The sequence below is a fragment of the Nycticebus coucang genome, chromosome 7, assembly GCF_027406575.1.
Source record: "Nycticebus coucang isolate mNycCou1 chromosome 7, mNycCou1.pri, whole genome shotgun sequence".
NCBI lineage: Eukaryota > Metazoa > Chordata > Mammalia > Primates > Lorisidae > Nycticebus > Nycticebus coucang.
The window spans coordinates 83,746,952-83,774,162 of record NC_069786.1 but is presented as its reverse complement, the minus strand read 5'-3'; the positions used below and the strand labels follow the sequence as shown (position 1 = coordinate 83,774,162).

At 38.6% G+C, this 27,211-nt stretch overlaps 1 protein-coding gene across 1 annotated transcript in view; it reads right to left on the bottom strand.

Moving 5' to 3' along the window:
- The window catches only part of FAM171B (family with sequence similarity 171 member B), a 73,716-nt gene extending 52,945 nt beyond the window's left edge, over positions 1 to 20,771 (bottom strand). The window contains exon 1 of the mRNA XM_053598132.1: positions 20,411 to 20,771. Within this exon, the coding sequence (XP_053454107.1) occupies positions 20,411 to 20,639 (229 nt within the window). The 5' untranslated portion in view covers positions 20,640 to 20,771. The remainder of the gene's footprint in view (positions 1 to 20,410) is intronic.
- Between the last annotated feature and the right edge of the window lie 6,440 nt (positions 20,772 to 27,211).

The following is a 27,211-nucleotide window of genomic DNA, read 5'->3' as shown; positions in this document are numbered from 1 at the left end:
ACATCTCTAGACTAATGCAAAAGGAGAAAACTTCAATACAGAAAATTCCTGATATTTATTAGTTTTCATGAACTTTGTGATTTAACAGAAGGCCAGGTGCAATTATATTTTTTAAAAGTCCTTCATGCAGATATCACAACCGTAATTAACAGAATGTATTTTAAATCCCTCACTGCCTTGTGGTGAGGTGTGAAAATAAAAATAGAAGTCACCGATGAGGAAAGAAGAGATGTTAAGTTTTCTCCATGAGAGACTAGAGAAGTGGCCAGCAGGCTGGCACAGATGGGAAAGAGAAAGGTTAGAGGAGTGACATCGATACGCAACTGGCCTGTGTTGTGTTCATGCTGAGGACCCATAAGAAAATAGCACAAGGTCAAAGTGGTGATACCCCCACTGTTTTCATGCAGGGGAAAGTACTTCTACCATAAATCAACATAAAAGGCAAAAGGTATCAAATGTTGGCTCATTCTAGAGCCCAACAAGGGGCTTATTTTTGAATTCTGAATTCAAACCTCTTAATTTAAGAAAGGAAAACGCATTATTACTCTGTTTTCTTCAAGAAATGTGGGCACTGTGGAAGAAGAGACATTTTTCCCCTTTTCTCACAACATGGAATGATAAGTCATAAAAGTAGGAGATAAAAAGAATTCTAGAGAATATAAAGATAAAACAGAACAGAATTGCTATTAATTCTGTTAAACTAATAATTATTATTACAAAAAGCAGAAAAACAAGAGACCTAATCAAAAGTTTAAAAAAAACAAATTATTATTTCCTTTTCCTGTCTTTCAAAATAACTTTGACATTCACTTTAAGTGTGTTTTCTTCTAGGAAACTCAAGCAAAATTACTTTCCCCAAACCTGTTTTCCACAGTGTCCTATACATCCCTCTAATATACTTATCCCACTCTGCTATTATTTGCGTTCTTTATCTGCCCTTATGGGTGTTCTCTGGAAGCAATGACAATTCATCTTCTTCCTATATATTTGGTACCATACATAGTGCCTGGAAAATAATAAGAGACTCAATGACATTTGTTTAAAAAGAAGAAGAAAAAAATAGCGAAGTCACTATAGAAATCTTAGATATTATCACTGAACCCATATATGAAGCAGCATATAATGTGTTGAACTAGAGTAATACAATTCCTCTTCCTGTGCATTTTTTTCCTCAAAGCAGGCATTCTTTTTAATATAAAACCTATGTACTTTGGCCACTTCCCACCTAAAGTTCTACAGCTTTTCCCAGTATAAGATCCTTTTCGTATGCACACTGTCTTGAAGAGCCAGCTCAAGCATGTGGTTGAAACCCAAATATTTATCTAAACTGGGGCATTCATTTATTCATTCCATAAATATTTATGTAGGGAGATAGCCCCAAGCAGAGCAATTATTGCACCTGGCCTGCTCTGGCTTCCAATCTAGAGGATAAAAATATATAGAAATGGGATGCCTAGCCACAGATTAATTACAGATCTTGGATTTATGAGAGCACACTGACAGAGGGACCTAACTCAGACTAGAAAGTCAAACGAAACTATTCTTAAAAAAGAAGAATTTAAGCTAACATCTGAAGTTTCAATGCAATTAACCAGGTGGTTGGGGTATAGGGAAGAATGTGCTGGATGGAGGGAGTGTTGCAAGCACAGAAAGGCCCTGAAGCACAAAACCTGTCACTCTCGAGATACAGAGAACTGTAGCATAGTGATGAAGTGGGAGGGAAGCTGCACTAAGGCTGAAGCAGTAAATTATGCAAAGCCTAAAAGGCATGTGAAGACTTCTGACTTGGTTCTCAATGTAACTGGAAGCCTAATCAGATTTGTACTTAAAAATAATCACTATTGGAGAACTGCAAGATGATCCCTGTGGCTTCTCTGGGGAGTATGGATTTTAGAGCATCAAGAATGAACACAAAAAGAGGCTTATTAATGTTCTAACATCAACTTGAACATAAGAGTAACCTGAGCTAGAGCAGAGGCAGCAAAGATGAAGAATTAACAGATGGGAAATATTCAGGAGGCAGACTCTTAAATGGGTTTGGTGATTGATTAGATGAAGGGAGGACGGTGGAGCAGGCAGCAAGCACAGTGACCACTAACTCTCCCTCCATGGCCAGTGGAGCACTTTATTGGTTTTTAGTAACAAAAGAGAAGAAAATATTTATTCTAGATGGTTTGGTGAGAAAGCGCAAGTCCAGTTGTAGATGTGAATGATTAAAGTGAGGTATCTGTGACTTAGCTACATAAAGAAGTCAAGATAATAGCTGGATACATTCATGAGCAAACTAGGGGAGTCTTAGCAGAGAGATGGTATTTAAAGAAACTGTAATACAGCCAGGGGCAGGGTCTCACACCTGCAATCCAGCACTGTAGAACACTGAGGTGGAAGGATTACTTGAGGCCACAAGTTGAAGATCAGCCTGAGTAGCACAGCAAGACCTCATCACCAAAAAAGTACAAAAATTAGATAAGCAGCACACACCTGTAGGCTGAGGCAAGGATCACTTCTAGGCATTGGAAGTTGCAATTAGCTATGACTGTGCCAGCACACTCCAACTGGGACAACGCAGCAAGACCCTGTCTCAAAAAAGGCAACTAGAATGACTGAGATCTGCTCGTAAGAGGAGAGACTGAGAAGAGAGGCATAAATGTTATATTAAACAGAAAAAAAACTAGTTTTTTCTACTTCCATATTTTCTATTTCATGTTTTATAATATAAAGATATTTTAATGACCTATACATTACAGTGTCAAACATTTTATAATCATAACATTAATATTTAAGTACAATTTTTCAATATAACACAATAAATTAAAAATTATTTAAGAGATACAGATTGCATGCCGTATTTTTGGATAAAAAACACTGATATGGATAGAGGCGGAGCAAGATGGCAGCCGAGTAACAGCTTCCTTGCATCTGGGCACGTGAGTCTGGGGAGATAGGACTCCAGGTGTCTCTGGCTGGTGGGAACTGCCTATCATCACTCCTATGAGGATACAGGGAGTCAGCGAGAGACTTCTGGACCCCAAGAGGAGGACTAAATCCGTGGAAAACCGGCAAGTGGTCGCGTGTGTTCAATCCGTCTAAACCCGCCCACAACTTCCACAGGCACAAGAACTTAAAGAGCAAGAGGAAGTGAAAGGAAAATTAGGGCAAGCAAACAGATAAAAGAAATCACTCATGAGGAAGAATCAGCAGAAAACTCCAGGCAACATGAAGAACCAGTCTAGAACAACCCCACCAAGGGACCATGAGGTAGCTACTGCAGATGATTCCACCAGTATAGAAATGTTAGGAATGACAGAAAGGGAATTTAGAATACACATGTTGAAAACAATGAAAGAAATGATGGAAACAATGAAGGAAATTGCTAATAAAGTGGAAAATAACCAAAAGGAAATCCAAAAACAGAATCAAATAAGAGATGAACGATATGAAGAATATAAAAAGGATATAGCAGAGCTGAAGGAACTGAAACAGTCAATTAGGGAACTTAAAGATGCAATGGAAAGTATCAGCAACAGGTTAGACCATGCAGAAGAAAGAATTTCAGAGGTAGAAGACAAAGTTCTTGAGATAACTCAGACAGTAAAAGAGGCAGAAAAGAAGAGAGAGAAAGCAGAACGTTCACTGTCAGAATTATGGGACTTTATGAAGCGTTCCAACATACGAGTTATAGGAATTCCGGAAGGGGAAGAAGAATGCCCCAGAGGAATGGAAGCCATACTAGAGAATATTATAAAAGAAAATTTCCCAAACATCACCAAAGATTCTGACACACTGCTTTCAGAGGGATATCGGACCCCGGGTCGCCTCAACTCTAACCGAGCTTCTCCAAGACACATTGTGATGAACCTGTCCAAAATCAAGACAAAAGAAAAGATTCTGCAAGCTGCCAGGAGTAAGCGCCAGTTGACCTACAGGGGCAAATCCATCAGAGTTACCACAGACTTCTCTAATGAAACTTTCCAAGCAAGAAGACAATGGTCATCTACCTTTAATCTACTTAAACAGAACAATTTTCAGCCCAGAATTCTGTACCCTGCTAAGCTAAGCTTCAAAATTGACGGAGAAATCAAATCATTTACGGATATACAAACATTGAGGAAATTCGCCACAACAAGACCAGCTCTACAGGAAATACTTCAACCTGTTCTGCACACTGACCACCACAATGGATCAACAGCAAAGTAAGAACTCAGAAACCAAAGGACAGAACCTAACCTCCACACTGATGCAAAAGATAAAACTAAGCAATGGACTCTCACCAAATAAGACGAATAGAATACTACCACACTTATCCATTATCTCAATAAATGTTAATGGCTTGAATTCCCCACTGAAGAGACATAGATTGGCTGACTGGATTAAAAAACACAAGCCATCCATTTGCTGTCTGCAAGAAACACACCTGGCTTCAAAAGACAAATTAAAGCTCCGAGTCAAGGGTTGGAAGACAATTTTTCAGGCAAATGGAATTCAGAAGAAAAGAGGAGTTGCAATCTTATTTTCAGATACATGTGGATTTAAAGCAACTAAAGTCAAAAAAGAAAAAGATGGTCACTTTATATTGGTCAAGGGAAAACTACAACAAGAAGACATTTCAATTCTAAATATTTATGCACCCAATTTAAATGCTCCCAGATTCTTGAAGCAGACCTTACTCAGTCTGAGCAATATGATATCTGATAATACCATCATAACAGGGGACTTTAACACACCTCTTACAGAGCTGGACAGATCCTCTAAACAGAAATTAAACAAAGATGTAAGAGATTTAAATGAGACCCTAGACCAACTATGCTTGATAGACGTATATAGAACACTCCACCCCAAAGATAAAGAATATACATTCTTCTCATCACCCCACGGAACATTCTCCAAAATTGATCATATCCTGGGACACAAAACAAATATCAACAGAATCAAAAGAATTGAAATTTTACCTTGTATCTTTTCAGACCATAAGGCACTAAAGATGGAACTCAACTCTAACAAAAATGCTCAACCCCACCCAAAGGCATGGAAATTAAACAATCTTCTGTTGAATAACAGATGGGTGAAGGAAGAAATAAAACAGGAAATCATTAACTTCCTTGAGCATAACAACAATGAAGACACAAGCTACCAAAACCTGTGGGATACTGCAAAAGCAGTTTTGAGAGGAAAATTCATCGCTTTAGATGCCTACATTCGAAAAACAGAAAGAGAGCACATCAACAATCTCACAAGAGATCTTATGGAATTGGAAAAAGAAGAACAATCTAAGCCTAAACCCAGTAGAAGAAAAGAAATATCCAAAATCAAATCAGAGATCAATGAAATTGAAAACAAAAGAATCATTCAGAAAATTAATGAAACAAGGAGTTGGTTTTTTGAAAAAATAAATAAAATAGATAAACCATTGGCCAGACTAACTAGAAATAGAAAAGTAAAATCTCTAATAACCTCAATCAGAAACGATAAAGGGGAAATAACAACTGATCCCACAGAGATACAAGAGATCATCTCTGAATACTACCAGAAACTCTATGCCCAGAAATTTGACAATGTGAAGGAAATGGATCAATATTTGGAATCACACCCTTTCCCTAGACTTAGCCAGGAAGAAATAGACCTCCAGAACAGACCAATTTCAAGCACTGAGATCAAAGAAACAATAAAAAAGCTTCCAACTAAAAAATGCCCTGGTCCAGATGGCTTCACTCCAGAATTCTATCAAACCTTCAAGGAAGAGCTTATTCCTGTACTGCAGAAATTATTCCAAAAAATTGAGGAAGAAGGAATCTTCCCCAACACATTCTATGAAGCAAACATCACCCTGATACCAAAACCAGGAAAAGACCCAAGCAAAAAGGAGAACTTCAGACCAATCTCACTCATGAATATAGATGGAAAAATTCTCAACAAAATCCTAGCCAATAGATTACAGCTTATCATCAAAAAAGTCATTCATCATGATCAAGTAGGCTTCATCCCAGGGATGCAAGGCTGGTTTAACATACGCAAGTCCATAAACGTTATCCACCATATTAACAGAGGCAAAAATAAAGATCACATGATCCTCTCAATAGATGCAGAAAAAGCATTTGATAAAATCCAGCATCCTTTTCTAATTAGAACACTGAAGAGTATAGGCATAGGTGGCACATTTCTAAAACTGATTGAAGCTATCTATGACAAACCCACAGCCAATATTTTACTGAATGGAGTAAAACTGAAAGCTTTTCCTCTTAGAACTGGAACCAGACAAGGTTGTCCTCTGTCACCTTTACTATTCAACATAGTGCTGGAAGTTCTAGCCAATACAATTAGGCAAGACAAGGAAATAAAGGGAATCCAAATGGGAGCAGAGGAGGTCAAACTCTCCCTCTTTGCTGACGACATGATCTTATACTTAGAGAACCCCAAAGACTCAACCACAAGACTCCTAGAAGTCATCAGAAAATACAGTAATGTTTCAGGATATAAAATCAATGTCCACAAGTCAGTAGCCTTTGTATACACCAATAACAGTCAAGATCAGAAGCTAATTAAGGACACAACTCCCTTCACCATAGTTTCAAAGAAAATGAAATACCTAGGAATATACCTAACGAAGGAGGTGAAGGACCTCTATAAAGAAAACTATGAAATCCTCAGAAAGGAATTAGCAGAGGACATTAACAAATGGAAGAACATACCATGCTCATGGATGGGAAGAATCAACATTGTTAAAATGTCTATACTTCCCAAAGCAATCTACCTATTCAATGCCATTCCTATCAAAGTACCTACATCGTACTTTCAAGATTTGGAAAAAATGATTCTGCGTTTTGTATGGAACCGGAAAAAACCCCGTATAGCTAAGGCAGTTCTTAGTAACAAAAATAAAGCTGGGGGCATCAGCATACCAGATTTTAGTCTGTACTACAAAGCCATAGTGCTCAAGACAGCATGGTACTGGCACAAAAACAGAGACATAGACACTTGGAATCGAATTGAACACCAAGAAATGAAACTAACATCTTACAACCACCTAATCTTTGATAAACCAAACAAGAACTTACCTTGGGGGAAAGACTCCCTATTCAATAAATGGTGTTGGGAGAACTGGATGTCTACATGTAAAAGACTGAAACTGGACCCACACCTTTCCCCACTCACAAAAATTGATTCGAGATGGATAAAGGACTTAAATTTAAGGCATGAAACAATAAAAATCCTCAAAGAAAGCATAGGAAAAACACTGGAAGATATTGGCCTGGGGGAAGACTTCATGAAGAAGACTGCCATGACAATGGCAACAACAACAAAAATAAACAAATGGGACTTCATTAAACTGAAAAGCTTCTGTACAGCTAAGGAGACAATAACCAAAGCAAAGAGACAACCTACACAATGGGAAAGGATATTTGCATATTTTCAATCAGACAAAAGCTTGATAACCAGGATCTATAGAGAACTCAAATTAATCCACATGAAAAAAGCCAACAATCCCTTATATCAATGGGCAAGAGACATGAATAGAACTTTCTCTAAAGACGACAGACGAATGGCTAACAAACACATGAAAAAATGTTCATCATCTCTATATATTAGAGAAATGCAAATCAAAACAACCCTGAGATATCATCTAACCCCAGTGAGAATGGCCCACATCACAAAATCTCAAAACTGCAGATGCTGGCGTGGATGTGGAGAGAACGGAACACTTTTACACTGCTGGTGGGACTGCAAACTAGTACAACCTTTCTGGAAGGAAGTATGGAGAAACCTCAAAGCACTCAACCTAGACCTCCCATTCGATCCTGCAATCCCATTACTGGGCATCTACCCAGAAGGAAAAAAATCCTTTTATCATAAGGACACTTGTACTAGACTGTTTATGGCAGCTCAATTTACCATTGCCAAAATGTGGAAACAGCCTAAATGCCCACCAACCCAGGAATGGATTAACAAGCTGTGGTATATGTATACCATGGAATACTATTCAGCCATTAAAAAAAATGGAGACTTTACATCCTTCGTATTAACCTGGATGGAAGTGGAAGACATTATTCTTAGTAAAGCATCACAAAAATGGAGAAGCATGAATCCTATGTACTCAATCTTGATATGAGGACAATTAATGACAATTAAGGTTATGGGGGGGGAAGCAGAAAGAGGGATGGAGGGAGGAGTGTGGGGCCTTAGTGTGTGTCACATTTTATGGGGGCAAGACACGATTGCAAGAGGGACTTTACCTAACAATTGCAATCAGTGTAACTGGCTTATTGTACCCTCAATGAATCCCCAACAATAAAAAAAAAAAAAAGAAAGAGGAAAAAAAAAAAAAAAAAAAAAAAAAAAACACTGATATGAAGGAAAAGGAAATATAATTGGGTCTACATATTTTCACCTGCCTTTGCCAAACTTAAACCTCGAAACTACTAGATCCATGATGAGCCCCACGCGTAGTCCCTACATACAGTCCTGATCTCTGGGCCAGCCTTTACATAGAGGAAGTACAACAACCACATAGGACTTGGATTTATCAAAGTGTTTTCTTCTTCTTCTTTTTTTTTTTTTAAGAGAAAGGGTCTTGCTATATTGCCCAGGCTGGTCTCAAACTCAAACTCTTCTCAAGTGATCTTCTACCTTAGTCTCCAGAGTAGCTGAAATTAAAGGTACCAGCCACCTCACCCCACTACATCTTTTTTTTACCTTCATATCTGTGCCCTATGCTGTTCTCTGAAACTGCAGCTTTCCAAGTCTCAACACGTGCTATTATTCATCTTTGGAACATCAGAATGTGCTGAAATTCAAATTTCTCCATTTGGATTTCCAAATGAAAGAAAAATTCTGCAAAATAGAGGTCGTCCTCAAAGAAATTCATCTGCTATTCACGCTTCATGCATCTAGCTTTTCCAATGTAGTTGGTTATTAGTGAAACCAGGAGAGGTGTGAATCAGAAAAGTAAGAAAAATATTGGCTTCGTTGATTTTAGAGATAATATTAATTCCAAAAACCTAGCACAGCACTGATGATAAAAATAGCAAGTTAAATCACAGATTTAAATCACTGTAGGCTGAAATTACTATTTTGACCCCAAAACTGTTTAAAGACCAAACATTATTACTTATCTCAGCAGTAGGAAAAGATTGAGGTTTTTATAAACACCTTCTTTGGTAATTGCTAACAACAAGAGTAGGCCTCCATCTGCCAAAACTGATTGAGGTTTATAATCAGGCCTGGAGGAATTAGATGACTAGAAAAGTCATCAGAGCCCATATTGAGATTATTAACTTAATTTCTGTGACCCTATCCCTCAGTGGAATCGCCCAGATCCAAGATAAAGAGAGTTTCTATGTTGACTGCCAAAGAATTCTGAACAGAGGGGTTTTTTAGGTGTAAGGTATCTCTCCAGTTTGATATATAATGAACCCTGGATATGAAACAATTCAAAGTCATGTGATTTACCAAAAGATATTTATTACATATTGGTAATCATTCTACCAACAGAATAAAAAATCCAAAGGCTGGAAGAATTGACTAAGGTATATGCATCCTAACCAATCACTTCTTTGAAGAGTTAAAGCCTTCTGGCAAGATTGGTTATATTGCTGTTGCATTTATTAATTTTACCCAACACATCTGCACAATAACAAAAAAAACTCACATGTTAACAAAACACAAAAATGTTACTTGAGTCTGAATGTTACCTCTGTTTACTTACAGAGTCCTCTTAAAAAGGCTTAATTAACCATGGCAGGTTTTCTTAACTTTTGGGGGATCAGGGATGCCTTTGAAAATCTTACAGACACATTGAACACTGGGTAGTTGCAGACTCATTAATTCTAGGTCTCTCATTAGCCCCTACACGCTTCTGTTGGCTCCACAGAAATCTGCATTAGAAGCTGTAAGGGACAGTTAGTCACTTACACATGTGAGGGGAAGGGAAAATTGACTGTATTTTCCTCCTCCATGGACTATGGACTTACCTGACTCTCTCTCTTCTCTTGAACCTCCAAAGTCCTCACTTTCAACACCTTATTTTTTTTCTTTTAGACAAGAGTCTCACTCTGTTGTCCTGGGTAGAGTGCCATGGCATGATCCTAGCTCACAGCAACCTCAAGTTCTTAAATTCAAGAGGTCCTTCTGCCTCAGCTTCCCAAGTAGCTACAACTACAGGTACCCACCACAACACCGGCTAGTTTTATTTTTTTTGTTATTTGTTTTTTGTTCCATTTTTAGCAGAGATGGGGGTCTTGCTCCTGTTCAGGTTGGTCTCAAACTCCTGACCTCAAGTAATCTGCCTCGGCCTCCTAGAGTGCCAGGATTACAGGCATGAGCCACTGTGCCCGCCCACTGTCAACATTTTTATACCCTACATTTGCCAAGGTTTGGTTCACAGACTTTTTCCCTATTCCAAATACTATGGTACAGAGGCAATTTTGAAATGTACATTATTTTGACTCCTCTGATTCCCAAACTTGAATCAGCTGGTAGTGAAAGTTTCAAATTATTGAAAAAGTTTCAAATTATGATGGCTTATTTGCTGTGAAGGAAGCCATCAAAAGCATCCTTAACTAACAGTTTTCAGACTTTTAACTGCCAGGTAGCATCACAATTTCTTTTAAGGCTATGTTCTAGCTCCACTTTTCACACACTGCCAGAACAAAGCATTTAAGAGAAGGTCATTTCTACCTTATTCCAGTTCCAAGAGCCTATGAGTCCAAGAAGGCTTATCAAAAAGCATAGAGCCTAGTATACCCTGTGAACACTTTGGTTTTTAAAAAAAAATTACAGCTCTAATCAACATTAGACATTGCTTCATTGTAAAAGATCAAATTCACTGTTTCATACAATACTATACAAGTAATTTTTAATAAGATTATAATGAGAGTCAAACTCTAATTAGTATTAAGAAAAGTGAAATTTGGGCAAGTATTAAATCATAATTTTTTTGCTAAAACCTCCAGAATCTAATAGCACAAATAGATTGTAAAATATACTACACAAAGTACTTATTTTATTAAGAGAAATTTTTGTCTTTAAATGCAAGCATTTTGCGGGCAGCACCTGTGGCTCAAAGGGTGGTGAGTTCAAACTCAGCCCCGGCCAAAAAATAAATAAATAAATAAATGCAAGCATTTTGCAAGTACTAGTTCATCTAAATACAAACAAGTATATGGATTTTTTTTAACTTCAGGTACACAAATCGAGATCAGAATTCCTGTCATGACACAACCTTATCATCAACAAATGGTAGCTTATTTTACTTAGTGAAACAGATACATTCTAATATGCCCATTATTGTTTTTTTTATTAAATCGTAGCTGTGTACATTAATGCAATCATGGGGCACCATGCGCTGGTTTTATATACAATTTGAAATATTTTCATCACACTGGTTAACATAGCCTTCCTGGCATTTTCTTAGTTATTGTGTTAAGACATTTACCTTCTACATTTAGTAAGTTTCACATGTACCCTTGTAAGATGCACCATAGGTGTGGTCCCACTAATTACCCTCCCTCCACCCATCCTCCCCCCTCCCCTCCGTCTCCCCCTTCCCCATATTCTTAGGTTATAACTGGGTTATCGCTTTCATATGAAAGCTATAAATTGGTTTCATAGTAGGGCTGAGTATATTGGATGCTTTTTCTTCCATTCTTGAGATACTTTACTAAGAAGAATATGTTCCAGCTTCATCCATGTAAACATGAAAGAGGTAGAGTCTCCATCTTTCTTTAAGGCTGCATGATATTCCATGGTGTACATATACCCACGATTTATTAATCCATTCGTGGGTCGATGGGCACTTGGGCTTTTTCCATGACTTAGCAATTATGAATTGGGATGCAATAAACATTCTAGTACAAATATCTTTGTTATAATGTGATTTTTGGTCTTCTGGATATATACCTAGCAGAGGAATTGTAAGATCGAATGGCAGGTCTATTTTTAGATCTCTTAAGTGTTCTCCAAACATCCTTCCAAAAGGAAAGTATTAGTTTGCATTCCCACCAGCAGTACAGAAGTGTTCCCTTTTCTCTACATCCACACCAATATCTCTGGTTTTGGGATTTTGTGATATGGGCTAATCTACTGGAGTTAGGTGATATCTCAAAGTAGTTTTGATTTGCATTTCTCTGATGATTAAGAATGATGAGCATTTTAAGAGCATTTTCCCTTAGACAAAAAGTGTTATCTTCTATTTCATTCTTACAGTAAATGGACTTTTTTGAGTAATCTTATCTCAATTACCTAGACATTTATAAATAAACTCTACTCATGCAAATGTGTGGTAACAGCATATTTGAAGTTTTGCAGAATCATAGCTATACTGAGCCAGACTTTGATCTTAATTTCTCCCTTTCCCAAAAATATAATGGAGCAGGCATGGGTGAAATGGGTAACAAATTCCAGTGAATCACAAAGTCCAAGACATCGCAATCCCATTTAACTTCTGGTTATAGTTAACTCATTAGGAAAAACAAATCATTTCTCTATCCTTTTTCTGTTTTTGTCACATTCCTATTATGAAAAAGCAGAGGAGTAGATAATTAGAATAAAATCATGAACAACTGATTTTATTTTAGTTTATAAAAGCCAAAAGATACACATGGTATCTATAATGTCCCTGGAACACCGACCCCAGATATAAACTAGGGACCTGACAACATGAACCCTGAGCTGAGGCTGGGCATTTCTATTTGCTTCCAACTGGTCCCCTAAGGCCCAGCTAGTATTTGGATTCACATATAAGAACTACTATTGGCCAAGGAAGTGTTTTAAATTTCAGCAGGGCTAACAAGTGAATTAAAAATATGTCACATATTTTTGTAACTATCAAAAAGAAACAAAATAAAATGAATTTTTTTAATACCCCATTTATAAATATTATTTCTTTACTGAACAGAACTTAACAAAGTACAATAACTGGTAATACTGGCATATATTTACTTAAATTTTAAATGATTCCCTAACTTGTTATTATATAGAAATCTGCTTGAGGAAAAAAAAGTACATTAAATAGAAACTGAAATCTCACCCACATATAAATGAAATTAATTTGAAATCTTAACTTCTGTGTAAGATAAAGAGCTATAATACATTACTGAGGCATTTTACAGTCTTGGTTCACTTGGTCACTGAGGCATATTTGACATGCTAGTAATGTTTCCTTGACACCCACTGCCCTCCATGAAATGACACTAGGAATCACTCATTTTAGGCCCAATGAACTGGCCTCCGTATTCACAGACATCATCAAGTATTTAAGAATACAGCCTAGTTATTAGGACATGAAACAGTCATAAAAGAAAAAAAAAATTAAGAGCCTGGGCAGCACCTGTGGCTCAAAGGAGTAGGGCACCTGCCCCATATGCCAGAGGTGGCAGGTTCAAACCCAGCCCCGGCCAAAAACTGCAAAAAAAAAAAAAAAAAATTAAGGGCCTGGCACAGTGGCTCATTCCTATAATATTAGCACTCTGGGAGGCTGAGGTTGGTGGACTGCTTGAGCTCAGGAGTTCATGACCAACCTGAGCAAAAGCAAGATTCCCATCTCTACTAAAAAAATTGAAAAATTAGCCAGGTGTTGTGGCAAGCGCCTGTAATTCCATCAACTAAGGAGGCTCAAGCAGGAGGATTGTTTGAACCCAGGAGTTTGAGGTTGCTACAAGGTAGGCTGATGCCAGAGCACTCTATCCTGGGGGAACAGAGTAAGACTATCTCAAAAGAAAAAAAAGTAAAAGGCACAGAAATCTAGTATTTCTTGGACATGTGTATTACGCTGACAGCAAAGACCAATTTAAGAGACATTTCCAAACAGAATCTTCAGAACAACAGAAGCTGTTTTCTAAAGCATATACATATGCCACTTAACATTTCAGCGGACAGATCACATTTTCAAGACACTGCTCCTGTAAGAGTATAATACTATATTTCTATTGTAACTTTTCTGTGTTTAGATATATATTTACCATCATGTTACAGTTATCTACAGTATTCAGTACATATACTGTACAAATTTGTAGCCCAGGAGCAAGAGGCTATGCCATCTAGCCTAGGTATGTATAGACTTACCACCTAGGTTTGTATAAGTACACTCTATAATGTTCACACAACAAAATTACCTAATGATGCATTTCTTGAAATGTGTCCTTGTTAAGTGATATATAGTTTTCGTAGTTTTAGAATTTCCTGGGTTAAGTATTTCAAAGCACAATTTTTACCAATAACGGAAAATATTATCTCCTCTTCCTAGCTAAAGTAATTTGGACAAAAGAAAATTAAGAAATATTACACTAAGCCAAGTAAATGAATGACAACAATACTGCAGCTAACCTAGGCAGACAGAACATCGAAAAAAAAATCAATTTCAATATTTATATAGCTGGGGAAGAGTTTTGTTTCAGAAAAATATTTAGAACAGTTTCTGTTCAATCACATTAAGAACAGTGTAAAACCACCACTAAAACAAACTGGACTCAAATTCAACATAATAGCATGTGTTTTTCAACCTGTAATTAACACCAAGAAATAATTCCTTTTGGTTATAAAAATCCTGGAAAGAAATCATAATTACCCCATCTGGGAATATGGCCTTTAAAGCATGACTACTTTTAGATACAACAATTTCTTTTTCTTTTTTTTTTTTTTTTGCAGGCTCCAGACATTTTTATTATTCAATGTACCATACCACGCAGCATAGGAGAGCCAAGGCCTCATTCATTTGTGCTTTGGCCAAGGGCAAAGAGGCCTGTGATTTTCAGCAGCATTTTTCAAATGCAGAATATTAATGCCCTTTTTACACTCAGTGTCCAGCTTAGAAAGCACTGGATTATGTGTTTGCAGATTAGATACAACAATTTCTAACCCCAATTTTCCTACTCATTATGAAATTCCTTGAATAGAAAAAAGTAAATAAATGGTTTCATGGGTGGAAGATTTAAATAAAGAATAAAACAGGAACTAAAAATAGACCTGCCATTCAATCCTGCAATTCCTCTACTAGGTATATGTCCAGATAACCAAAAATCATTTTACAACAAAGATATTTGCACCAGAATGTTGAATGCAGCCCAAATCATAATTGCCAAGTCACGCAAGCAGCCCAAGTGCCCGTCAACCCATGAATGTATTAACAAATTATGGTATATGTATATTATGCAGCCATAAAAAAGTTGGAGACTTTACCTCTTTTATGTTTACATGGATGGAGCTGGCACATATTCTTCTTAGTAAAGTATCTCAAGAATAGAAGAAAAGTGTCCAATGTACTCAGTACTATTATGAAACCAATATGTAATCACCCACACTTTCATACGAATGATAAAACACAGCTATAGCCCAGAATAAGGAGAGAAGAGGAGGAGCAGAGGAGCAGAGGGTGGGACCTCACCTATGGTGCATATTGCCAAGGGTACATGTCAAATCTATTAAGAGTAGAGTATAAATGCCTTAACAAAACTGTTAGGTAAGTGAGGTGAAAGCTATGTTAACCAGTTTGATATAAGCATTCCAAATGATTTTATATACATTCCGTTGATTTTATAATCAGCACATTGTACCCCATAAATGCATTAATGTACACAGTTATGATTTAATAAAAAATAAATAAATAAATAAAAGGAATAAAACAGAGGTGGGAGGAAATAAATGGCAAGATTCAGAGTAAAGATAGATATGTAGGAGGATGCGTAAGTCTAGAGATTTAAGGTATACCACGAGGGCCAGTTACCATATTGTCTTGTGTACTGGAAATTGGCTAAGGGTGTAGATGTTTGGTGCTCTTACCACAAAAAAAAAAAAAAGGTAACTATGCAAGAGGATGGATATGTTGTTTGACTGTAATAATTATTTCACTATGTATATCAACTTCATGTCGTCTACATTAAATACAACAAAAATTTTTAATAAAGAAGTTTAAATCAAGTGATTTTAAGAGCAAGCATATAGTAATACTTTATATCAAATTTCATCATTTTTAATTAATCATTTTATTAAATGAGGTAGGTTCCAGCTACATAGAATACAGGAAAAAATGTTTTTTTAATTTCAAAAACATATCAATTGGACAAGCAATTCTACTCCTAGGCATTTAAACGAGAGATATGAAAATAAGTCCACACAAAGATTTATACAAGAATGCAGCAGCTTCATTGAATGACCCAAATACCCATCAACAGAAGCAGCAATAAACTGATCTGTGGCAATTCGTACAATGGAATATTACTTAGCAATACTTAATGTGCTACAATATGAATGAAATTTATGAAAATTACCCTAAGCTACAAAAGCTGGTCACATGCCATATGATTCCATTTTGTGAAGTTCTAGAAAATTCCAAATCAACCTATGATGAAAACAATCAAAATAGCAGACGTCTTTAAGTGAGAGCAGTGACTGCCTGGAAAGTGGGTGTAAGGGAACTTTTAAGGATGGTATAATTGATAGGGCAATGCTTACATAGATATACCCGTCTGTCAAAATAGTACAGTTAAGGTATGTACATTTCCAAGTATGTACATTTTACCCCCAAAAAGAACTATAAAAAAATCCCATCTAGTGAAAATGGGTCAAGATATGATGAAACAACAATGGCTGAATTTTAGACCATTGTTACCATTGTTAAAGCTGGGTAATAGGGATAGGCTTTTATTACACTATCCCATTTACTCTCTCCATACTTGACATTTTAAAAATAAAAAGTTTAAAAATATTTGTCGCTGAAATGTACGATCAAAAATTTTTATACCATGAAAATGTACCTCCCAAGAAGCTTTCTCTGTCATGCAAAAGACATTTCTAAAGATCCACAAAGATCCCCTGTGTGTCTGCTTCACGTGGAGAATTTAAAATAGAGTTCATTATTTTCTCCAGCTCCCCTCACCCTCATCCGCAGCATACCTCCCATCTAATGGGCCATCAGGGTGAATATCATGATATAGTTGTCTCAGCTACCACCAACCCCTATATTAATTCTCTGGTTCCTCAAATATTTATTTCCAGCAAATACTGGTACAGAGCCACTGCATACGCAGGAGAAAATAACTGATTTGACAGATTTCAACCTTAGCCTTTCTCTATTCCTACTACTTTCTAAAGATGTTTTTGTAACTTAATGAAAAAATGTAAATGTACTTTTAATCCTGATTTTTGGGTAATTTTACACTTTTTAACCTCATTTTCTTCTTTCAAATACAAAGAGACATAAGTTTTCAGAAAAATAAATACAGAGAATCCCAACCGAGATCAGTGGTCAATTTCTTTAATATAGACTTAATAATATATTAAGTCTTTAGTCATGTATCAGACACTGAATGTGTCTTACTAGTTTTTTTTTAATTTTGCCTGAGAAAAGTTCTATAGTCTGACACATAACATGTCCAAAGAATCAGAAGCACCAAAAACTGGCAAAGAATGAACCTGGGCTCAATGACAGCTATTTAAAGGTGTAATATGCTAATACCCTCCTAAGTCATAAGAGGATTATAAGTGCACCCAGGTAAAGAATCTTCTAGAGAAAACCTAATAAGTGGCTCAAGTGCTGGTATCGATCAGTTTTCAATAGTCAGCAGAAAACACTGAAATTTGTTAAAATTTAAGATCTAAAATTTATGTACATTATAACCTTTACTTACAAGTCTTCCTATATAACATTTCTTTATTTTTATATATCCTCTGATAAATTACATTGGAGAATTTCTCCAATAGGGAATAGCAAATACTCAGAAAATGAAAGCCATCTTTGATGCCAGCATATTCATTCATTATCCACCCATCCATCAAGCAGTTGACCATTTATGGGTATCAGGTACTCTTCTAGGCACTAGAAATATAGCATATTCTAGCATATTCTAGGCACATAGAAATAAACCAAGTCCATGCCCTCATAAAACTTACTTTCTAGCAAGGGGAAACAGGCTTACAAGAATGGCTGAGGATAATAAGTGCCAAGGGGGAGAATGAATTAGGGTAAAGGCAAACAAAAAGGGCATGAAGATTACTATTTAATATAGGTCAGGAGTTACAGTGACATTTGAGAAAACCTAAAGAATGTTAGGTTCCAGAATTCCAGACAAAGAGAAGCAGGTATAAAGGCCAAGCACCTGAGCCCCTTCCCAAGCTGAAGAAACAGAGAGCCAGGCTGCAGGAGATGGGAGAGAGAGGGGATAAAAGGATCCAGACCTCCATAGGCCATTTTCAAGATCTGGGGCATTTAGTGAGAGAGATGGGAAGCCACTGGAGAACTGTGAGCAGATATTATCCTATTTAATGTTTTTAAAAAGCTCACTAGCTGGGCGGTGCCTGTGGCTCAAAGGAGTAGGGCACCAGCCTCATATACAGGAGTGGTGGGTTCATGCCTGGCCCTGGCAAAAAAAAAAAAAAAAAAAAAAAAAATTGCTCACTAGCTGTGTGAGAAGACTAGCTCATAATTGGAGGTAGGGAGGGCAGGGGCAGGAAGGTTGAAACAGGAAGACCAGTTCAATGCAGAGATCATAATTAATTCAGAAGAATATTTTAACTTCATTTGTTTATAGGCTGTGTCTCCTTATAAACCCTGATATTCCAATAACTAAAACAGCAGGCAACTGAATTACTCTCTTAGTTCCCACTGGTTTGAGGGGCTTAGAGTTTTTGAGGAAGAAGCGTCCACATACGTTACCTTTCGGGTTCTAGTTCAATCTATTGGATAGTGGTTTCTTCATCTCAATCTAATAAATAAATAAAACAAAAACTGCTACTTTCCCAAACAATCATCCTTGCCAAAATATTCCCTCACAAGTAATGGAAAGCAAATATTTTAATTAACATGCCATATACAAAAAGTGCTAATTATTGCAATTATTCATAACCCTCATCACAACATACATATTACAATAGTCAAAACTCATTTAAAATTCCTGAAAAATAAATCAAAATAAAAAATAGGTTGCAAATCATAAAATCCATCAACACTCTCCCAGACTTCTGTTTAGTAACTTATGAAATCTCTCTTATAATGAAGACACTTAGTTTCCTATCTCCAATTTCCTTAAGTTTAGTAAGTAGCATGTGTACAGAAGCCTTGCCCAAACCATATGGTTGTCACTCTGTTATTAAAAGATGAGCAGGAAAATCACCACACACAGAATACCTTTCACGACTTTTAGCCACACTTGAGTGTCATTAATTGGAGTAAGAGGGAGTCAGAAACACCTGCTTTCCTGCACACTTTGGTGATTTCAGCCTATGCTCAGGGCACTCAGATAAATTAAATCATCCTGGCTGTGTCATGAATGGCAGCTGGCATGCCTGGGTACTGCTCTAAAATGATGAGCAAAGAATACAAAATAAGATGATGATTCCACTCTTTAAATCTCATTTTCGGAGTCTTGTGTAACATTACTAAGCAGAATTTTTAAACAAAAATAAACGTTATAATATAATTGGCTTTGGTTTCACAAAACCTAAGCCCACCTGCCAGAAAATTAATGGCTTTTTTTCTTTCCAAACAGCAGACAAGAAGCATCTACAGCCAGGAAGGGAACTGAGCTGGGAGGTAGGAAGAGGCTATTTAAATGGATAATCCAGCTGTTTGCTTACTAAAGGGGCTTTAACGGTGGAGTGGGGAGAGGAACTGGCACAGCCACATATACCCTGTCTTCACTCTCTGTGGACGGTGTCAAGAATCCGTCATTAGAACTCATTTAAGTTCTACTAACAAGTAAGATTTCCCTCTCCGTGGATAGGCTTTGGCTGTACTAATATCAGTTCAGACTTTATCTTATCTGCCCCTCTCCTTTCCCTTTCCTTTACTTACAAACTACTGTAATTCATTTTGTTTGGTTTGGTCTTATTGTACTGAAGGCATTCTTTAACATGAACCCTTAAACCCTGGGATAAGGAGAGAGAAATAAATAATAAAATGAATCAAGATTTCTTTCTCCATAGCTAAATTTAAATACAGCAAGCGAGGGAGAGATGGTGAAAGGGGGTGTGTGGGCGTCTATGGCAAGATTTCTCGGTCTCAAGGAGAGAACAGGATAAGAGAACAAAATGCTAAAGGCATTTCAGAACCGTGTGTGTGTGTGTGTGTGTACAGTCATTCCCAGGGCGGAGGGAAGAAATCAGGAAGAAGGGAGGGATAAGAAAAAAGATAATCAAAAAAAAAAAAAAGAAAAAGAAAAAAGATAATCAATCCAGGCGCCCCCCGCCCCGCAGCTCCCCCCCACCCCAGCCCATCCCCATCCAGCGCTCCCGACCTCCCTCGGAACCACTGCAGTGCTCTGAGCTTCCCAGGAAGCTCATTACCCAAAAGGCTGATTTTCAACACCAGGAGATGGAGTGCGACGCGGATGAGGATGGAGACGGCGAGGGAAGGGGCGAGAAGCCTACGAGGCGGTATGAGATCGCCGGCGAGAGGGAAAGGCAGGGCCCGGCGGCCGAGACCCACCTGGAACAGTCAGGGTGGAGGATGCTCCAGGCACCTCTGGCCTCTCCTCCTCAGCCTCCTCCCGCTGCTTCTGCTGCTGCTGCTGCTGCTGCTGCTGCTGTTGGATGAGGCTGAGGTCGGAGCGGCTCAGCTCGGCTCTGGCGGCCGCGGAGACCGGCCGCACCTTCAGGAGCAGCGCGGCCAGGCCGAGGAGCAGAGTGCAGGGGACGCGCCGGCAGAGCCTCGCCATGGCCGAGAGCCAGCGGGCCGCGACGGCATATTGCGGGGCTGCGGGCGGCGGCGGGCGCCAGGGCTGCGGGCTCCCGGCCGCGCCCGCTCGCTCGCTCCCCCTCGCGCCGTCTGCCAGCACACCCTCCCGGCAGGCGGAGGGGGCGGAGGGGGGCGGGGGGAGTCGCATCCTCGCGCACACGTGACGCGCGGGGAGGGGCGACCCGGTCCCGCCGCCCAGCGCCCGGCGCCGGGGGCCCCGCGGCCGGGCTGTTCCCGGAGGATGCGGGCGCTGGGTGCGCCACGCGGGGTGGAGGCTTCCGCGGGTCCACGAGAAATGGGAGGCTTTCGGGGCCCGGTAGACCTTCTTGCCCTCCAGCCCATACAGAGGTACCGGGAAAATGTGCAGAAAGTGGAATAAAATTCCTTCCACCTGACCCCAATGAGAAGGTGTCACAGTAATTACCCTCCTACAACACTTCACGTGGCACCAAGAGTTCAAAAAGCAAGAGTCTTTTAACCAATCTTTGCTGCATCACGGCCATCATTGCTGAGCTGCAGCTTTCTAGATTTGTAACTAAACTTCCTTTTCTGCCCAACGTAGAATTTTTCTACATCATGAAATATGCTTAATTACATTTTGCTTAATTATAGCCTTCACTTTTCATTTGTTCGAAAAATATCTCACTAATTGCTAGGTGCTTACCATTTGCCAGTGTTTAGTCAGATACTTGGAATAAGTATTAATAAAATATAATCCTTGCATTCCAAGAGCTCACACCTGTTAGGGGAGAGGAAGATACAAACGTTATAATGAAGTGTAGTGGTTGCGATTGGAGAACCATTACAACGTCCAGTGGCTGCACAGAATTAGAAAAGATTAACTATCTTGTGTATGGAGGGGCTATGAAACGCTAGAGGAGATAGAAAGAGGAAAAGTTAGCATAGGAGAAATCGGGTCACCTAAAAAGTAGAACTCTGTGTGTGTGTGTTTGTGTGTAGAGCCCAGAGGTATGGAAAGCCCAGAGAGGTGTAAAGTGTAGCAAGGTGTCCTTGGAATAGCATGAGCAATGATTCTAATGGAGGAGTGACAGTGTTTTAGATTGAAAAAAAAAAAAGAAAAAAGGCGGGGGCGGGAGGGAGAGAAGGTCACTAAAAAAATGATAGTAATAGCAAATGTTTGCATTACACTTACTGTGTGCTGGGCATATTGTAAGCACTTTGCATTTGTTAATGCCTGTAATAACCTTGGATGCTGTATAAGGAAGTCGAAATTTACAGTGCAAATGACAAGGAAAATAAATCAGGAAAGAGACTTGCTACCAGTGGTGCATTTTTTTTAATCTATTTTTTTTTTTTTTTGTCACCCTGAGTAGAGTGATGTGGCATTATAGCTCACGGCAACATCAAACTGTTGGGCTCAAGCGATTCTCCTGCCTCAGCCTTCGGAGTAGCTGGCACTACAGGTGCCCACCACAACACCTGGCTATAGTGGTGCATTTTAGAAGGATTGCTTTCCTGTCAGTTTGGAAGAGGGATCAGTGAGGGATAGATTGGAAGAGAAGAGGCCAATTTAGAGGTGTTTACAAAACCCCATCAGGAGATTCTGAAGATCTTCTGAAAAGAGATAAAGAATAGCAGATTCATTATTTAGGACTAGAATTAACAGATAATAGCAGATTGGAGGTATGATAGTGAGAAATGTGTCAAATACAATACCCAAATTGCCAGATTACTATCTTGGGTGGCTGTTTGTGACATTATCAAGATTGACTGGTCTGAAGTGACAGGCCTCAGCGTATTCAGTTGTGGTCTCTTTGTATTTGTAATACCTGTGGGACATCTCATGGTATAATAGAAATGCTGCCTGACTGTGACATTACCCTGTTTAACATCAAAAGTTCATTCCACTGATTTGGCTGAGTGGACCATGTCCCTTTCCACCCTCTCCATTCTCACCTCCCAATATTTTCAACTTGGTAGAAAACAACAAACTCCTCAGTAGTGGAAAATTATCCTTTGATCAAGAAAATAGTGCCTATATAATTATTAATAATAACAATAATGGGGATTTTGCAGCCATCATCTCATTTCCTTAGGGCAGCTCTACAAACTAGCTCTCATCCTGTTTAGCAAGTGGAAGCGCAGAGGCTCTCTGTCTTCCCAAAAGTTATACTAGTAGTATATAACTTTACTTTTCTGCACGTCTGCCATGAAACTTCTACAACAAATTTCTGTTGCTATTTTAGTGATTTCTAAACAAAAGTAAGCTTTGTGGACTGCATCATTTTGGGAAAAATAGATGTCAAAGTGAGGCCTCTGACACTAAACATTGTTTCGTCAGGGCCTGTGTCTGTGTCTCAGCTGTGTGACCGGAGAATTTCCATTAGTCTCATCAAGCTGTTTTTGCTGCAGTCTCTTCCAGGTTACCTTGCTCCTGGAGAGAAGAAAGGAGAATATAGAAATGGCTCCAAAAACCTGACTGGTTGATCAGAAGGAAAAGAATGCTGCCAAGATTTCTGCTGTCTTGCATGTGGGGGGCAACTCATTTTTAATGTATTCGAAGCAGGCCTTCTAAGGCAAAGCCACTAAATCATGACCCCTGGTAAAAGCTGGACCTCAAAGGCAGCACCTGTAGCTTAGTGGGTAGGGCGCCAGCCCCATAAACCAAGGGTGGCGGGTTCAAATCCAGTCCCGGCCAAACTGCAACAAAAAAATAGCCAGCTATTGTGGCGGCGCCTGTAGTCTCAGCTACTCAGGAGGCTGAGACAAGAGAATCTCCTAAGCCCAGGAGTTGGAAGTTGCTGTGAGCTGTGACACCACAGTACTCTACTGAGGATGATAAAGTGAGATTCTGTCTGCACAAAAAAAATAAAAAAGTTGGACCTCAAATCTTTCAAAACTATGGACTGTTTAAAGAAATAATAAGTTTTGTCAAGCAAGAACTTTGAAAAGATTTTTAAATGCTCTATTACCATATAGTTTATGCTAAATTTCTGTGCAGTATACAAAAGCCATGTTGTTTGATGCAACTGGGGCTACTAGTTGGTAATCAAAAGGGTTGATCAAGAGACATAAAAATCAATGTATCTTAAGTATATCTTATGCCATTTATTTTCTACATATTTTTGAAATGTATATCCATTCACCAATCTTTTGGTATAAGGCCAAGAATTTTTTTTTTTTTTTTTTTTTTGCAGTTTTTGCAGTTTTTGGCTGGGGCTGGGGTTGAACCCACCACCTCCAGCATATGGGGCTGATGCCCTACCCCTTTGAGCCACAGGCGCTGCCCTGACCAAGAATTGTTTTTTGGTATTTAACCACATCCCACGGTTTGAAATCATAAACCACAATTATAATATACCTTTATGATTTGCAGTTTGAGCTTAAGTGGAAGTTCTGTAAGACTCTTGCCATGTAATTTGAGTGCAAAGTCCTTTAATGTTCAATTTTTTCCTCAAATTTTTACAATTTTCTTACACAGTATGAAACTTAGTTTTCATAGAAAAGATATATTTCTTTCAAATTCATATTTAATTCATTCCTTTTAACACATAGAACTGGTGAAAAAACTCAAATTTATGAACAAATATAACTGACTTTTGGCACAGGCACAAACCCACTAGTGGGGGTAAGCACAGGTGAACATTCAGGAAAATGTATTCTGCATACTACATTTGCCTTAAATGTCAGTGGGTGTTTTACAAAATAATAAAAATCAGTTATTCCAGCAAGTTATTTCCAAGTACATCATCCATGATAATGTTTATGCAAAATAGAATGCAATGATTAATGTTAGAAATTCTTCATTTTTACAAAAAGGTTGCAAGAGCCATTGGAAAGCAAAGTACAATACATACATAATTCTTCCCTGTCTAAGACCAGGGCCTTCCCATTGCTCTTAACATAAAATCTAAAATTCCTAACATGATTTACAAAGTAATCTTTCCTGTGACTACTCAGGCTGCTCACACACACACAACAGGAGTAGGCATTCTTCTACTAATTTCTTGAAAATAGACTTTTTGATAGACCTTTATGTATGTGATATCCTGTGCCTGGAACACTACTCCTTCACCCATTTAGCTGGAAAGCTCCCATGGAGCCTCCAGGGGTCATCTTAGATATTATTTCCTCCAAGAGATGTACTCTGACACTCTTACCTAGCAGGATGTAGTAGCGTAAATATAAAAAGAATTCTTAATAACTCAACAAGAAAAACACAAGCATAATTTTTTAAATGTGCAAAGAACTTGAATAGTCGTTTTTTTCAAAGATACACAAATGGCCAATAAGCACATGAAAAGATTCTTGACATTAACAGCAAGAAAATGCAAATCAACCGCAAACATGTACAACTTTACCTTCACGAGGCTATCTGTAACTATTTTTCATGGAAAATAAATGTCAGCAAGGATGTGGAGAAATTGGAACCCTCACACATGCCTGGTAGGAATGTAAACTCATGCAGCTTCTGTGAAAAAAAGTTTGGCAGCTCCTCAAAAAGTTAAATATAAAAGCATTAACCCAGAAATTCCACTCCTATGTACACAAGAGAAGAACTGAACAAGCGTTCAACAAAAATTTGTACAAAACGTCCATAGTAATGATATGCACAATAGTCAAAAGGTGGAAACATCCCAAGTTCAGCAACAGAGCACTGGGCAAACACAATGCAGTATCTCCTAACAGTGGAATATTATTCAGCCCCCCAAAAGAATAAAGTACTTGTATATCCTTCAACATGAATAGACCATGACAACATTATGCTAAGTGAAAGAAACCAGTCACAAAAGACCCCATTTGGTATGATCCTATTTACATAAAACACCCAGAACAGGTAAATCTATAGAGATAGAAAGTAGATTAGTGGTTGCTTAGGAATGAGGACGGGGTATAGAGGAACAGAAGAATGTAACTAAAGGATAAAAGCAAGGGGTTCTCTTTGCTGTAGTAAAAATATTTTAAAATTGACTATGAAGATGGTTGCATTAACTATGAATAAACCCAAAGCCATTAAATTGTACGCTTTAAGTGGATGAATTGTACACATAGTATACATATGGTATGTGAATGGTAGATCAATAAAGCAGTTTTAAAAAAAAATTCTGGATCTAAAATGGAGGCACAGAAGCAAGTTGGTTTCGCTCCCCACCACAGAAAACAAAAAACAAATAGACAGCACTGAGATTATCACCAGAACTGAACCCTGAAGATGAGACGGTCTTTGGGGCCACAGAGAAGTAAAAAAAACTCAAAGCAGGTGGCAAGATAATCAAACTTCCACATCTGTGACAATCTTTCCCCATTCTACCAGCACCAGGCGTGGAGAAAATCTTCCCCCAACTCACTGTCCTTACACAGGAGAAAGAGTGATTGAGGTGGGCAACAAGCTTCTCGGGTTCCCTAACAGGAAACCTGAACCTGCCTTAACCCACGGGAAGCTTTGCCAGTGCCTGAAGGGAGAAATGTCCCTGAAGACAGACAGAGACGAAGTGGGCAGCCATGACTACAGCCTAGCCTTGGAAAAAGGCGCTATCAGAGGAGACACCAATCAGAGTGGCTGTTCAGCAACACCAGCAGTGCGAGGTCCGTGGCACCGGGCCCCTGGGCACTATAAAAAGGAACTCCTAAGCAGCCTTCCTGCACTGCTGGGAAGTCCCCCGGGACCTGCTTCATTCAGAGAGGGCAACACTCCAATCTGGTACTAGCGCTGAGGCAAACTTGATCTTAAGGCACCACCTAGAGCCAAAAGCGAGGCAATGACCTCTCCTAGTAGTCACAGGAGAGATTACTTTGTAAATCATGTTAGGAATTTTAGATTTTATGTTAAGACGGGTCAAGAACCTCTAAGCAAATATCAGTAAAACCTCTGTAAGTTGACCACCCAAAGTGCTGTAACAAACTGGTCAGCATATGAAGGTGGTCAACATAAGGACTGGACCTATGGTACTGATACATACATGTGGTGCATGTCTGGTCTATGAAAATTAGGTCGACTTACGGAGGGGGTCAAAGCAGGAAAGTGGTCAAGTATGGAGGTTCCACTGTGTAACTAATAAATTTCAAAACAAGCCAGATAGAGAAGACCGAAATAAATGACTATCCCTTCACTGCAAAGACTCAGACACACACCCACAAAAAACAACAGAAAACAGGAAGCCACAATGTCCACAACTGGAAAACACAGGGACCCAGTGATTGACCCTACGGAGGCAGAAATATGTGAGCTCTCTGACTGGGAATTCAGAACTACAGGTTTGAGGAAACTCAGATCTCCAAGAGAACACAGAAAATCAATTCATACATTTATCAGGTAAATTTAACAAATGAAATTTTAAAAAAAATCAAACAGAAATCTTGGAACTGAGGAATACAGTTGCTAAACTAAACAATTAGTGCTTCTCAACAGCAGAATGGATTGAGTAGAAGAAAGAAAGACAGCAGATGGAGACTTTACCTCTTTCAAGTTTACATGGATGGAGCTGGAACATATTCCTCTTAGCAAAGTATCTGAAGAATGGAAGAAAAAGTATCCAATGTGCTCAGCCCTACTTTGAAACCAATTTATAAACACCCAGACTTTCATATGAA